Here is a 15,814-nt window from a genome sequence, read left to right as displayed (position 1 = left end):
CATTTTTGTAAAATTTGTGAATAAACACGACACGTCAAGAATTTACCTCACAACCATATTTTATTTCCTTAGCAACAGGAAATATTTCAACAGAAACCTTCTTAAAGGGTGCCAAAAATATATAATTTATATCACATATCTGTCCAACTGTATCCAAAGTACACGATAAATGCCTCGCGCTAACCTGAAGAAGAAAATAAACAAAAAGGCAGCACTTTATACAATGAGCAGATTAAGAGATGTAGAAACCGCTGCAACATTTTTAACAAAATGTATTCCGACCAAAAATAATTAAAAAAAAAAAAAAGTACAAAAAAATAAAATGCTGTAATCCTGTAATACACATGGAGCCCTGGTCAGAGTGCGATTGTGTCAGTAACACTCACCGCATTCCTTGGAGAAAACAGACGACCTCGCTATCAACGGGGGATCAGTTGCTGTAATAGCACAAAAGCCAAAAACAGGAAACACAAAAGGCCAAAAATGAATGACTACACCATGGAGGCGACTGCTGCTAGTTCAGTCTGCATGAGTTTTTTTTATATATATGGAGTGCACATCTCTCTAGTAATGGTAGCTTCTATCACCACCTGCAGGTTATGAAAGGCACTGCACAAAAAAAAAAAGTTGAAAACTTTTGGTTTTCATCAATTTCTGTAGTTCTTATTCAGCTAAAAGTACTATAAAAACCATTTATAAATTCATTATATATATTAAGTGGTCAAAGCACCCGGACTCTGGTCACCACTCCTGACAAAAAAAATTATTAACCCCCTTCTCTGCATCTTATGTACTTTGAGGGGTTCTTTAAGACCACAGGACATATAGGTGCATCATACAGAAGTTTTATTGTATATTGAGCTAACGGGTGTTTATGTGCATATTGTAGAGGCATTAGGGGGTGACATATAGGGAGGACCAGTGTTAGATGCTCCTATATGTGAAGACAATATACCCAAGGTAATAGCACCACCTAATGGCAGAGAGGTGAAAGTGCAGTTCGTATACATGGACATTGTCATTTTAACATTGCACTCTGCTTAATTGGTAGTTGCAGGAATAAGCAGGTATCATTAGGTCTTATAGGTAACAATGCCAAGGAGACCAAAATCAAACAATCAAATTCTAACATTAGGGCACACGTGTGGGGTCAGGTGCGAAGGATAGATCTTAGGAGACTACAGCTACTCCTGTTTGTATGGTGCGCGCCCGTGGACGATAAATCCATCCTATTACAATCTGCTTGAGCATCAAGGTAATAGATATAACTACAAACAGGAATTCTTGTAGCTGTGGTTTCCAAGCTCTGAAGCCACCACTAGGGGGAGCTGACTGCATCATTTCACTTATAAGTAATTCATAAACTCCCCCTAGTGGTGGCTACTGGCAGGTACAATCCTAACCTCCATTATGCAGCCAACAATCTTCAGGGAAGTCAATGGTTCTTAGAGTCCAAATCAAACCCTATGGCTGCCGTAACTGTGCAGGAAGTAAGTGCACCCCATCCTCTTATTAAGTCTGTCAGATAAATACAAGTCATACTTTTCTACAGAGACTTAACCAGTTTTAATGTTAAATATACTGGAGATTATGGAGCTTTGAGCGGTCAGAGGGCGGGTAACAGGAGACTTTTACAGATACCAATCTCCTCAAGTATCAAAATGACATATTACTCAATGACCTGGAATCAAGGTGTGAAATTATCCACAAGATAGGTGATTCATGTTTGATCGCTGGGGGTTCCACTGCTGGGACCCCCACCGATCAAGAGAATGGGAGTTCCGAGTCCCCTGAATGAACTGGAACTGGGTGGTGGTCACACATATTCCCTGCCGCTCCATTTATATTCTATAGGACTGCCGGAGATAGCGAAGTACAGCGCTTGGCTATCTCCAGCAGTCCCATAAAGAATGAACGGAGCTGCATCGCACACGGGTGACTCGGGACCACATTCTTTTGATCGGTGGAGGTCCTTGCAGTGGAACCCCCACCGATCAAACACTTACCACATATCCTTTAAGCGCCTGCAGTACTCTGGCAAGCATCATTCTCCTTAAACTTCCATCGACTGCTAGATGGAGGTCTCAACACATGGACCACTAACTTCTCCTGCTGGTCCCAAGGGAACACTCTGAGCAGAACGTGTGTTATACCCAGTGCAGGGCCTGAGGGGGCGGAGCATGACAAAGGGATTCTCTAGGAATAACTCTCATGCTCCGCCCCCTCAGATCCTGCACTAGGTACATTAGTACATCAGTTATCTGTCAGAAGACGTTAATACCCTTGAAGTAATAACGTGAAAATAGCTGCAACAGCAATTACAACAAACGGGGGAAAAAAAACCAAAAACATTTCAGCTCCGAGGGTGCTGCCAGGAGCTTCTATAAATGGATGATCCCAGTATATGACCAGTGAACGGGTTCCTAGCATCGCTCTGTGGGCCAGTGATGGGAGGGTCGGAGGGGGGTGTAGAGGTTTCTACCTTATAGATGGTAACCGAAAGCCAGCAGTTCCCAAAAGACTATGTGCCCTTGACATTTATTTCTGGAGCAGATCACAATTTCTTCCATCTTAGAGCCTAAATGTGTATTACCGTGCTGAACGATCTCCATTTTTTATTTTTTCCTGCGAGTGTGAACATCCAAGTCACCTGGCACACAAGGGGTTAATAGAAGGACAGAAACACTTGGAAGTGTGTCGGTGGAATGTCTGCAGAGGCTTCTGCCCTCCGGCTAAATACGTCATTTTAATAGTGGCATAAACTAGAAATACATATATTTATATAGACGGGTCCATTCAGTCCTCACGGCCCCCACAAGGCTTAGGCCGCACTGAGATCTTCTAAGGCAAGACACAGCAGGTCATTCAAACTTTAAAAGTCCTTCAAACTGGATGTAGAAAAACAAGGAGGGGAAAGCTTCTCGCTGCTGGGTCTTGTCATGACGCCCGGGTCTGGGGGGCTGGACTGTCCGTATTGTTGGAGTGCAGACCCCCCCTCCATCTCACAGAGCAGTGCTCTCCACGTCTGTGTCAAGAAGGACGACCGGCAGCGGCTGAGGATCTACAATGGGAACCGTGCAAACAGATTCAGCAATAGGAAGCCCTTGTACTGGATCTGGAAGGAGAGATGAAGGTTAAGAAAAAAAAAATAAAGACTGTATGTGTCCAATGCATTATAGATTTTGTGCTTTTAGAAGCTGTGTCTGTAGGGGGCGCTTGTTCCGAAAATCTCACTTGAGCACAAGGATTTGCATCGTTTCACAGTTACAATCTACTCAGAACGTGGAGTAACTTTGTAAATACTTTATCTTGGACTGGTTTTGCGTTACATGGCGTTTTTATCACCATCCGTGCCTTTTTGCTAAAGTGGTCCCCCAATGAGAAACTGATCACCGCGATCAGCTGTGATCTGTGGGAAAACCCTGACAGAAAGTGTTCAATTTCACAGCAGTGCCTCCACAGGGGAAATGAAGTATTACACAGTTCCCATTGAAATTATTGGGGTTTCACTGTAATACAAGGACCTGCTCAGTCCTCCAGAAATGCTCTCTGTTCTTGCTAATAGAAGAAAATCCCAAATTGGGGGACCATCGCTATCATAAGGTATTTGAAAATGTTTTTCCTAAATCAGATAACCCCCAAAAATGAAGAATCCTGCTGGTTTCCGGTTACTGGAGAGCAGTGCATTTTGGGAGTTGTTTTATCACATGGCTGACAGATGGACCAAAACTGCTGCCTGTTGCCAAGAGCAACCAGCAGAACTTTGAAAGCAGCTCTGTATATGAACAGAGCAAATGAGTCTGTACAAAACCAGTAAAGAAAAGTATGTGCAAAATGACTTCACATTGTATGCGTCTTCCAGTGGGAAATTACTTTTTATTAGCCAATGTACAAAACCCCCGGCTCGTCTGTAAGCATCTACCTCTGTCTTGGAGTACCTGCCATGTCCAGTGATCTAGATGTGTATACGGAATCCCCCACCCCATTAGCCTCCATATGAAACACAAGATGCTATCTATATACATTTATTTTTTGCACTAGAGATATACTATGTGTATGTATACGGTTTATAGATGACGTGTGTTACATTTTGTAGACGGTTTATTGTGCAAAATGTGTCTCTTGAAAAGAGTGTGCAGTAACATCGGGCAGCCTGAAGGGGTCACTGTTTTCTACGTAAGATATTTATGAAAATTCAGAGTTTTCAGAATGATTTCCAAAGTTGCTTCATTACACTAGAGAATGTCCCCTGGAAACATTTGTGAATAGACATAATGTAACAATGATATAAAGTGCTTCTGCTTAACCTTGCATCGTACGCAGGTTTAAAGGGCAGTAACAACAGTGATCCCTTCAGGTTGCAATGAGAATTGCCCCTTAAAAAAAGTAGTGCATACACCCAGGATGGGAATACTCCATAGAAACATTTAATAAAGAAAATAACACCAATGAATATGATGGCGCAAACTAGATGTACTTAAAGGGCTTGTCCAGGATTAGAAAAACATGGCTGCTTTTGTCCAGAACAGCGCCACACCAGTCCGTGGGTTGTGTCTGGTATTGTTGCTTCATTACATTAAAAATGAATGGGACTAAGTTGCAATAACACACACGACCTGTGGACAGGTGTGGCGCTTTTTTTTATTTATTTTTTTAAAAGACATGTTTTTCTAATCCTGGACAAACCGATTATAGGTCCCATGTCTTATAGGCGTCTACAGGTTAGAGAACTTCTCTGTTATGTGTAAAGTGGAACTCCGCATAAGAGACTCCTATGATCTAGGGCAGTGGTCTCCGACCTGTGGCTTTCCAGTTATTGTGAAACTACAACTCCCAGCATGTAGGGCACAGGTCGGAGACTACTGCTCTAGGGTAACTTATTTTTAATCCCCTTTGCCCCCCACATTTAGGCTTTTTTTCCCCCTTCTACAACAGTATCCTGACAGCAGGTCTGTCTTCATATCAATAGACAAGGAAAAAGGAAATCTCTGTTTTTGGAGTTCCACTTTAAATAGTTATTATAAAGGTCCCGTAATATTCTGGATTGGGTTAATAGGGTGAATAAATCACATTTCTTGGTCTCCCAGTATACGAACCCTAGTTAATGTGGAGTACCATGTACTTTACGTTGGGGGGAACCCTTCATAGACAAGTATTGTGGGGTATAATAAGCTTCTCGTCGGGGTTCTTATTCGGTTACAAACCTTGACCGACATCTCTGTGTGCTTTTTCATTGTCCACGTGTGTCACAGTCTAGGAAGAAGCAAGCCGGCCTCCCCTCCCCCCTTCCCCGTGGAGACCACATGCTGTATTAGTTGCTGCATACAAGCCTGGATAGGGCCACACACTGTTAGTACCCGGCACACGTGAAAATCCAAGCATGATTGGGGGAGAAGTGTGAGTTACGTGTGTGTTTTGGCCAATCACGTGCCTCGTTCCTTACCATCAGTACTTCCCAAGCTCAGTGTTTACTGATAATGTCACATCACACATCTGAATTGTTTGATAAAATTGTTCACAGTTAGAATCTGGCTGCATGCAAACATGTCAAAAGCAGAACAGGTCGATACATTTCCCCTCATTTATATCTTAATGTGTCCTATAGGGTTAATTACGGGTGCGCCAGTCCAAATTCGCAAGGGAACGCTCCCCATTTACCCTAAAAAGGTGCATTTTTGTAGGGGGAATATGTATGGCTAAATACTTGTATTCCCCATGAAATAACAATTCTGGAGCAGCTTTTCCTACAATTCTGTATTGAACCAATCCTCTGTAATTCCTCCTGGAAACGTATGAATAAGTTGAGAACTGGGTGTTATCAAGGTCAGCAGTGATTGGACATAGATTGTGTAGGGACACACCCTATTGACAAGGTGATTTGTAACACCCAGTTGTCAATTTATTCATATATTTCCAGGAGGAAGAACAGAGGAACAGCACAATGCAGATCTTTAGAATTGTTATTTTATGTGGAATACAAAGGTTTACTAAAACAGACATGTCAGTATAGCGGACCGGCCCTCTTTAAAGTAGATCATGGTGGGATAACATTTCTTACTGAAGACTGTCCAAGCCAAGAGTACTGGATATGGGTACTGGATGTAGAACGGAGATTTAGACCAACCCCTCATGCTGGTCTTTGAAGGGTAATTAAACTTTCAAAAAACTTTTGACATGTCATAGTGACATGTCAGAAGTTTTGATCGGTGGGGGTCTGATAACGGAGACCCCCACCAATCGCTAAAACGAAGCTGCAGAAGTGCTTGGGTGAGGACTGTGCCGCTTCGTTTCTGATCGGCTTTTCTCGAGCGGTGTACGGGCTCAATAGAAAGCCTATGAGCTCTTGTGTCGCTCGCTCGGCTTTCAGAGCAGAAAGCCAAATCAGAACAGAGCGCTCATCTGGGCGCTTCTGCCGCCATGTTTTAGCGATCCGTGGGGGTGTCCGTGCTTGAACCCCCACCAATCAATACTTCTGACATGTCACCATGATGTGTCTAAAGCTTTTTGAAATTTAAGTTACCCTTTAAAGATGGCGGCCATTTGCTTCAAACACACCGGTGTGCGGATTTGCACCGCAGTGGAATAAATGACGCCTTACAAGACGTGGGGGAGGGTCACAATAAAACAATGCGGGAAAAGATCCAGAAGTCCAAATCCTCACCCCACAGAGGAAGCCGGAGCTCCTGAGCGTTGGCCGGACACTTCACCAAATTACTAACCCTTTTTCTGATATTATGAAAATCATTTCTGCATCTTTCTAGTATAGTTTGTGTATGAATTTCTCACCATTTTCAAAATTTTGCTTGCGATCAGTGAATAGGAACATTAAAGCTAGTAGCCTTCGCCTCTGAATGTAAACAATTACGTAAGGGCTACACATGGCGACTTTGGTTGTACCACAATAAAATGTAACTTGCTGTCGCACAACTTTTCTTATGCTGCGGTTTATTTGCAAGTCACATGTTATTTAGGCTTTGTGACATCCAAAGAGGAGCCCCAAAAAAAAAAAAATAAAAAAAAAATGAAAATAAAATTAAAAAATAAATAAATAAAAAAAATCGCTGACGTTGCAAATGAGTCGCACGCGACTAAGGCTACATTCAGACGAGCGTTGGCAACCTCAGACGTGAAAAAGAAGATGCACCTGTGGGGGGACGCGTTGTCACGGATCCCCCGTAGATTAGAGTCTATGGAGAAATTCGTGACACGCAGTAAAATAGGACATGTCCACGGACCCTTCACGCGCTCCATTGAAATACATGAGTCCGTAATACACGCTCGTCTGAATAAGCCAAACAAGAGACAAAAGTCAGCCGAACTGGTCCCACAGAACATCATTATCTCATGTGTATGGCAATCTGCAAACAAATATCCAGCAGATGTGGATTTTTGGTGACTCGTGTCGCGGTCGCAGCCGCAGCATGTCGCATGTAGTAACGCGACCACATTCACAAGCATTTCATACCACGTCGCGATGCGACCTGGTGATCTTCGTGTCACGCGTGTAGCCCTGGCCTAAAATCTACCCTGATCACATCCAACTCGTTACCAGAAGTAGAGGACACACTGTAACGAGCAGCTCACCTGCGTCAGATGGACGGGATTAGCGAGAAGTTTTAGGCTGGATTCACACGGTGAGTTTTTTTGTTTTGGTTGATGAATTCCCATTGAGAGAAATCTACCAGAACAAAACGCATGCTAAGAATGCACCGTGTGAACTTAAGACTCAGGATGTAAACCCACAGTAAGCAGAGATCTTGAAATTGGTGAGAAATGGAGACACAAAGTACATGTATATTAGAAAGCTGCAGGTCTTTGCATTATATAAAGATTATATGACATAATTGCTTTGTATTACACGAATATCATTTTTCAAGGTTTCCTGTTATTTTTGCTGTCATGGCGCTATTGATTCCGTCGGAAAAACGGAAACCTGCCGGAATGGTGACGAACGGAAACCATTAGCAATGTTTCGGTTACCATTGATATCAATGGTGACTGAAACGGAAGCTGTGGTTTCAGTTTGACTTTCTGTCGCGGGGTTCACCCGACGGAACCCTCCCATGGAACCCCGGAACGGAAAGCCAACGCTGATGTGAACAGGCCCTTATTAAGCCATCTTCATGCAAGCAAACACTAGTTCTATCTCCAGGTATAACTGGAGGACACTCCCCTCACTACAATCTACTGTGGATTCTTAATAGCCATTAACCAAAATCTAATCATTCAGAGGTCTGATGCTAAATACTTGTATTCCCCATGAAATAATTTTTCTTAGAACTCTGTTATTCCTCCTAGAAATTTATGAGTAAATTTACAACTGGGTGTTACCATTCCCCTTGTCAAAGGGGCGTGTCCCTACACAGTCTCTGATTGGCCAGTGTCAGCCTGCGTAGGGACACACCCCCAACAGGTAACACCCAGTTAATTTATACATACATTTCTAGGAGGAATAATAGAGGAACGGCACAACTAAGAGAAAGATTTCATAAGGAATACAATTATTTACTAAAAACCAGACATGATAACAAAACGAACAGGCGCTTTTTTAGGTGGTCATATTTATAAGATGAACGTCGGCCAAACCCGCAGATTTCGGCGGGACTGGCGAACCATCTGACGTGTATGGTTATGTCCCGATTCTTTGCAAGAGGTCCACTGCTGCTTGTGTTGGATTTGCTCTCAAGGTGAAGATACCTTAGAGATGTAGGCCATGAAGGCTGCCATGCCAAGCAATGACCATCTAAAGGGGAACTGTTGGAGCAGATTAAAAGTTCTGCATAACTCTGTATAATGAAAAACTCTGCAACTTTCTAGTATACATTGCGTTTGAATTTCAAGATCTCTGCTGGCTGTTAGTGAATGGGAACATTCTCGTTTAGATTCAGTGGATATAAAAGCTCTTCGGGATCATGTCTTGCTAACACGGTTCTGCCGCACTGCAACAAGCTGTGGTTCTGTGGCCGCTATATGTGACCAGCGCTGGGTCTAAACAAAAAGGTTTCCATTCAACGACCGCAAACCGAGATCTTAGAAACAGTAAAGAATTGAAATACAAAAGTATATCAGAAAGTTGCAGTAGTTTTCATTAGACAGTGATGCAGCTTAATGAAGATACCTGATAAATAAAGATATTATACTGTCGTATAGGAAACATTTTTGGACATCGCAGATCATCCATGACACTACCCCGGCCATGCGCAGACTGTATTATGATCGAGGTGAATCAGAGATTTGTGAGCCCAAGTAAGAAACATTACGGGATTATTATTGGCCTTCGTCCGAACTTATGTCCGCCCCTGAACACCATTTTATTTTTTATAACTTTAATAGGTTACAAATTCTGTTCTGAATAATTTATTGATATATTTTTATAATGGATGGAGCTTCATTTTTCTGATACAAAGCACCACTGCAGACAACATGCTGTCTACCTCCTGCCAACACTAGAGGGCGCTTACTATCATACCTAGAACTCAATTATAAAACTGTATGCAGTAAGCTCCCCCCTAGTGGTGGCTGCAGGACACTTGAGTTTGATGATTTAAAGAGGCTCTGTCACCAGATTTTGCAACCCCTATCTGCTATTGCAGCAGATCGGCGCTGCAATGTAGATTACAGTAACGTTTTTATTTTTAAAAAACGAGCATTTTTGGCCAAGTTATGACCATTTTTGTATTTATGCAAATGAGGCTTGCAAAAGTCCAAGTGGGCGTGTATTATGTGCGTACATCGGGGCGTTTTTACTACTTTTACTAGCTGGGCGCTCTGACGAGAAGTATCATCCACTTCTCTTCACAACGCCCAGCTTCTGGCAGTGCAGACACAGCGTGTTCTCGAGAGATCACGCTGTGACGTCACTCACTTCCTGCCCCAGGTCCTGCATCGTGTCAGACGAGCGAGGTCACATCGGCACCAGAGGCTACAGTTGATTCTGCAGCAGCATCGGCGTTTGCAGGTGAGTCGATGTAGCCACATACCTGCAAACGCTGATGCTGCTGCAGAATCAACTGTAGCCTCTGGTGCCGATGTGTCCTCGCTCGTCCGACACGATGCAGGACCTGGGGCAGGAAGTGAGTGACGTCACAGCGTGATCTCTCGAGAACACGCTGTGTGTCTGCACTGTGAGAAGCTGGGTGTTGTGTAGAGAAGTGGATGATACTTCTCGTCAGAACGCCCAGCTAGTAAAAGTAGTTAAAACGCCCCGATGTAACGAAAACAATACACGCCCACTTGGACTTTTACTTTTAAACACACCCACTTGGACTTTTGCAAGCCTCATTTGCATAAATACAAAAATGGTCATAACTTGGCCAAAAATGCTCGTTTTTTAAAAATAAAAACGTTACTGTAATCTACATTGCAGCGCCGATCTGCTGCAATAGGAGATAGGGGTTGCAAAATCTGGTGACAGAGCCTCTTTAAGTCTTTGCCTATGCAGGAGATTTGGAGCTCTGTATCACATAAAAAACAAAGCTTTGACTGCTATAAAAATATATTAAATGTTTCAGCGCAGAATTCCGGACCTAAAAAAACATTATGATAAATGGGGGAGATTCACTTTCAAGGGGTATTCCCCATCTCAGACATTTAACGCCCACAGAAGTGAATAGAGGAAGCCTGAAACCAACTCTTCATTCATTCTCTATCTGGATGCGTTGGCATGCTCACCAGGTAGATCGGTCATGAGATGGGAATACCCCTTTAAGGTCTTATAATAGTAGTCTGGGACAGAAGAGAGCGATATTGAACTATTTCTACCCATTAAAATGACTATAATAATACAAGAGAATGAGCTGCATTTAACATAGAAGCTAAAATAAAGAATCATATTCGTGTAATTTAGGAGATTCGTGAAAAATGTCTAGCAAAAAAAATAAAATCCGTCTTTGTTGCCCATAACAACCAATCAGAATGCAGCTTTACTTTCTTATCCTGCTCCTGAGGAATAAAAAGCTACGTCGTGATTGGCTGCTATGGGCCTAATTTTTTTTGCCAGACCCTCGTGAATCTCCCACATTGTGTCGATCGTTATTTATAGAGGGGAGACATAGGGTGCACGGTGGTGGTAAGGTGCAGATTTAGGCGTTGGGGGAGTGTGTATTGAATAATATCGGGGGTGAAATGTGGGTGAAATGAATATGGAATATGCCATGAGCACAAGGCAAAAAGCGGTCAACACAATACAGAGGCGGTGCGCGGTGTCAGTGTACAAACCTTAATAGCGGTAATTTTCCCAACCTGTTGAAGGCACCACAGACAAAACTATTAGGAAGCGCTGCACATATCACAGCCCGTGGGCCCTCGCGTCCCTCTTCTATTATCCAATAACCTTTTTTAGTGTCATGCTGAAAGCAACGGCCAGTGCAAACTGAAGCAACTTCTATTAGATCAAGGGCACAGGGCGAAAAAAATCATCTGGACTGCAGGCAAAGTGTTAAAAGTAGAGATTATTACAGTATGTTCACACGGCAAACGAAAAACGGCTGTAAAATACGGCGTTGTTTATGCATCAAGCGGTTTTTTACGGCCGTTTTTGGAGCGGTTTTTCTATTGAGACAATGAAAACCGGCTCCAAAAGTAACGCGCACTTCTTTGTTACAAGGCGTTTTTGTACGCGCCTTTTCTACAAACGGCCACGTAAAAAAATGCACCGTGGGAACGAAATACCCTTTTTCCCATTGAAATCAATGGGCGGAGGTGTTCAGCCTCCGTATTTTTAGCCGTTTTTCGGCCGAAAAAACGGCTGAAAATAAGCTGTGTGAACATACCACACTTACCTTTCCATTTGCCCTATTGGGGTATATGGGAGGTAATAGAGGGGCTTCCCTAGCAGAACCCCCCCTCTATTAGAGGTTCTCACTGCAGGGGGCTGCTTGCCTCCTCGTTGACATCCACCGATTCCTACGGGCGTTGTGTATCGCTTCATTTCCCCTAAAGCGTTGATGCTTTTTCTGTTTCATGCAGGTTTTCCCAGGTCTACTTCTTAAAGGAAAACACTGGCCAAAAATGTTACACTGTCTATACACCTATGCCTAGTGCAGGGCCTGAGGGGGCGGAGCATGACAAGAATTTAAAGAACACGGTCTAAATAAGTGGATCTCATTGCTGAAGGTCTTTTTTACTGTCAGGGGGAGTACCATCATGTGACCAGCAAAGTAAAAAAGCAAAAATACTAACTGATTGCTACATTCTTCAATAAATAATAACGTAAGCATAATGTGGGGTGCAAATGCCCCCCTGTACTCACCAGTGATGACTTTTGATGCAGATCCCGGCTGAGCTTCCACAGACAATTGAGATACAGGGGGCTGAGGTGGGGGAGGGATTGTGGGCCGAACACGCGGCTTAGGAACTGGGCGCTGCCGATTAAGTGTTCCGGTGTTTTGTTGGGGAGAGGTCAGCGTGGCCTCGGGGAGAGCGGTGTGGGAACTTGAGTAGTCAGAAAGTGGAGGAGGGGTATCTGGAGGTGTTGGAGACTGTGAAGGACTGGAGGACTGATCTGTGGTTGGTAATGTGGGTGATGCACCTGCAAACTGAGCGGTGGATTTGGGCTGGGGTGTTGGCTGAGTGGGTGGTTGTGGGGGAGGGTGACTAGGAGCCTGGATTATAGGTTGGCTGCTTGAATGCCTGCGTGGCAAGGTGCCATACGAATATGCAGCAGGAGCCACCGATCCTCCTTGGTTACTTGTAGCGCTTGGAGGATTAGGATTATGGTTGGATGGTTTGGGCAAGACAGTAGGAGGAGCATTTGCTGCCGCAGGCAGATTCTGATTTACAGGTTGTACTGGAGGGGGGTTTGCTGGCTTTGGGGGGGCTGGGGCAGGTTTCTTGGTAGCTAAAAAAAAAAAAAATTCTAATTAGAAGAAAAAAATATCAAAAGCAACAAATACAGAACCTTTACTTATTTGCATTGTGTATGAGAGGATAAGTTAGCTTTTTGTCCAGTAATAGCGCCATCATTGTCCATAGGCTGTGTCTGGTATTGCAGCTCAAGTGAGTAGGGCTGCTGTACTAAGCCAATGGACAACAGTGGTGCTCTTTCTGACCTAAAACAGCCCCTTGAAACATCAGAAGTGAGTAAAAGACATTTCCTATGTGACCAGGGGAGTAACAAGTAACGATGATGGGGCCCCTTATAACATGGAACGGGGCCCCACTTTACCATGATCGCCCATCGCAGCAAGTGAGATAAATGCATGAAAAGTTTAACCCCTTAGTGACCAGCCCATTTTAGGCCTTAATGACCAAGCTATTTTATTCGTTTTTCTATAGTCGCATTCAAAGAGCTATAACGTTCTTATTTTTTCGTCTACATAGCTGTATGAGGACTTGTTTTTTGCGGGATTAGTTGTGCTTTTTAATGGCACCATTTTTGGGTACATATAATTTTTATATTAACTTTTATTAACCTTTTTGGGGGGGGATTATAAAAAAAACCTGAAATTCCGCCATTGTTCTATGCGTTTTAAATTGACGCCGTTCACTGTGCGACGTAATTAACATGTGACCTTTATTCTATGGGTCGGTACGATTACGGCGATACCACATATGTGGAGGTTTTTTTATGTTTTACGACTTTTGCACAATAAAAACACTTTTGAACTAAAATTATTTGTTTTTGCATCGTCGCTTTCCAAGAGCCGTAATTTTTTTATTTTTCCATCGATGTAGTGATTTTTTGGGCTTGTTTTCTGCGGGACAAGACGTCGTTTTGAATGGTACTGTTTTGGGGTACATGGGACTTATTGATTCATTTTTATTATTACTTTTTTGGGGGCAATGGAAAAAAATTGCAATTTCGCCATAGTTTTTGGCGTTTTTTTTTTACGGTGTTCACTTTGCGGTTTAAATTACATATTAACTTTATTAATGGAGTCATTACGGTCGCGGCGATACCACATATGTGTACTTTTTTTTTTTTTTTTACACTTTTACTAAATAAAACCACTTTTTATGGAAAAAAATTGATTTATTTTTTTACTGTACTTTTTATTAATAATCTTTATTTCACTTTGAAAACTTATTTTATTAGTCCCACTAGGGGACTTTACTGTGCGATATTCCGATCGCTGCTATAATGCTCTGGTATACTTCGTATACCAGAGCATTATTGCCTGTCAGTGTAAATCTGACAGGCAATCTGTTAGGACGTGCCTCCGGCGCGTCCTAACAGGCATATGTCCAGGGCAGACCTGGGGGCTTTTATCAGTCCCCCGGCTGCCATGACAACCCATCGGAGACCCGCGATTGCATTCGCGGGCCGCCGATGGGTGAGAGAGGGAGCGCACTCCCTCTGTAAACAAAGTTAAATGCCGCGGTCGCTATTGACGGCGGCATTTAACGGGTTAAACGGCCGCGATCGAAGTAAACTTCGATCACGGGCGTTGGAGCAGGAGCTCAGCTGTCATCAGACAGCAGAGCCCCGGCTCCTGCCTGCACGGGAGACCCGTGCAGGACTTAGACTAGGCTGACGTGAAAAGGCGTCAGCCTAGCCTAAAGCCCAGTAGTGAATCACGTTAAAAGGCGTATTAGTGGTCACTAAGGGGTTAAGATTAGTTTGGTCTCCACTTAGCTGCTGGGTCCCATAGCAGATGCCATTCCTGTGACCCTGGTCATTACACCCGTGTATGTGGTCCTCGTGGTCATTTACCTCGTCTATTGGAGTGAGGACTTGGGTTGGTGGTGCCTTGTTGTGCAGGAACGACCGCTAACTGGTTTGTGGTCCCACTGGAGAATGGGTAAGCTCCGTTCCGCAGAGATGGCGGCGTGGTTGCTGTAGGCGTTTCTTTGGTCTTGTTTGAGCTGCGGACGAGCGTATGATAGGATTTCAGAGCTTCTGAAGCCAATATAAATAGACTACGATAATCTGGTACAGGCTGGTGCTTACCTGGACTCCTCCTGCCCATAGGATGGTGCAGGATCTGTAGAAACTACAGGCTGAAGAGGCACAGAATAAATTGCGGTAAAGTCTGGTACATTTCCTAGTGACTCTGCAGGTGGTCCGCCTTCACTGGGTGGGAGGGGAGGTTGAAAAGCAGGGGATACATGTTTTCGTGTTAAGGTTCCACTTCTCCTTGGATTCAACTGAAAGTCTAGCACTTTAACGCCCATGCTGTGAGATGGTAAAAAAAAAAAAAAAAAAAAAAAAAGATTGAAGATTCTCTTCTAAATTCAACAGTCATGAAGGACTAACTCTAAATCAGCCGCTTGTTACATGGACATTCTAATCTCGGGACCACAACAGATTTCCAGAATAAAAAAGCTCAATAGAGAAATTAAAAGCTATGTCCACCATCGCAAACGATGTTTTATTTTGTCCCAATGCTCCTAAAACGTGAAATGAATCAACTTCGCAGATAGTCTTTATAAAAAAAAAAAAAAATGTCCACTCATTACGTATCTACAGCTCCTATATAGGCCTATATGTCTCCATGGTAACAGACAACAAACAAAACCCGGTGTAGTCTGATCCTTCCGCCATACATCCTTCCATTGGTCCCATCACTCTTCCTAACATACGTACGGTAGGTTAGCAAGAAGTAGGGTTCAGATGAAAGGTTGTATGACTGCAGGGTCAGACTACACAGGGTTTTGTTTGTTGTCTGTCACCGTGGAAACATAGGCCTGTATAGGAGCTGTAGATACACAGCGATAGGACATTTTTAATCAAGACCATTTGCAAAGTTGCTTTATTTTTCATTGTAGATACATTGGAACAATAAGAAAAAGATGGTTGTGAAGTTGGACATACCCTTTAATTCCCCATCAGTAGGGGTCCGAGATCACAGACTTTACTAATGCAATCTTTACA

General features: G+C 43.3%; 1 protein-coding gene across 2 annotated transcripts in view; it reads right to left on the bottom strand.

The window, feature by feature from the left end:
- Nucleotides 1–41: 41 nt before the first annotated feature.
- The window catches only part of ARHGAP17 (Rho GTPase activating protein 17), a 78,975-nt gene continuing 63,202 nt past the window's right edge, over nucleotides 42–15,814 (bottom strand). Inside the window, exons 17-21 of one of the 2 annotated variants that reach the window (XM_075830519.1) lie at nucleotides 14,891–15,115; nucleotides 14,654–14,805; nucleotides 12,251–12,838; nucleotides 5,444–5,493; nucleotides 3,027–3,115 (exon numbers count right to left, since the gene is read on the bottom strand). In XM_075830519.1, the coding sequence (XP_075686634.1) occupies nucleotides 5,486–5,493; nucleotides 12,251–12,838; nucleotides 14,654–14,805; nucleotides 14,891–15,115 (973 nt within the window). In that variant the 3' untranslated portion in view covers nucleotides 3,027–3,115; nucleotides 5,444–5,485. Of the gene's footprint in view, nucleotides 3,116–5,443; nucleotides 5,494–12,250; nucleotides 12,839–14,653; nucleotides 14,806–14,890; nucleotides 15,116–15,814 lie in introns of both variants that reach the window. The other variant, XM_075830518.1, reaches the window with a different exon arrangement.

This window comes from Rhinoderma darwinii, chromosome 6 (genome assembly GCF_050947455.1).
Source record: "Rhinoderma darwinii isolate aRhiDar2 chromosome 6, aRhiDar2.hap1, whole genome shotgun sequence".
Lineage (NCBI taxonomy): Eukaryota > Metazoa > Chordata > Amphibia > Anura > Rhinodermatidae > Rhinoderma > Rhinoderma darwinii.
This window is presented reverse-complemented; position numbering and strand designations above follow the sequence as displayed.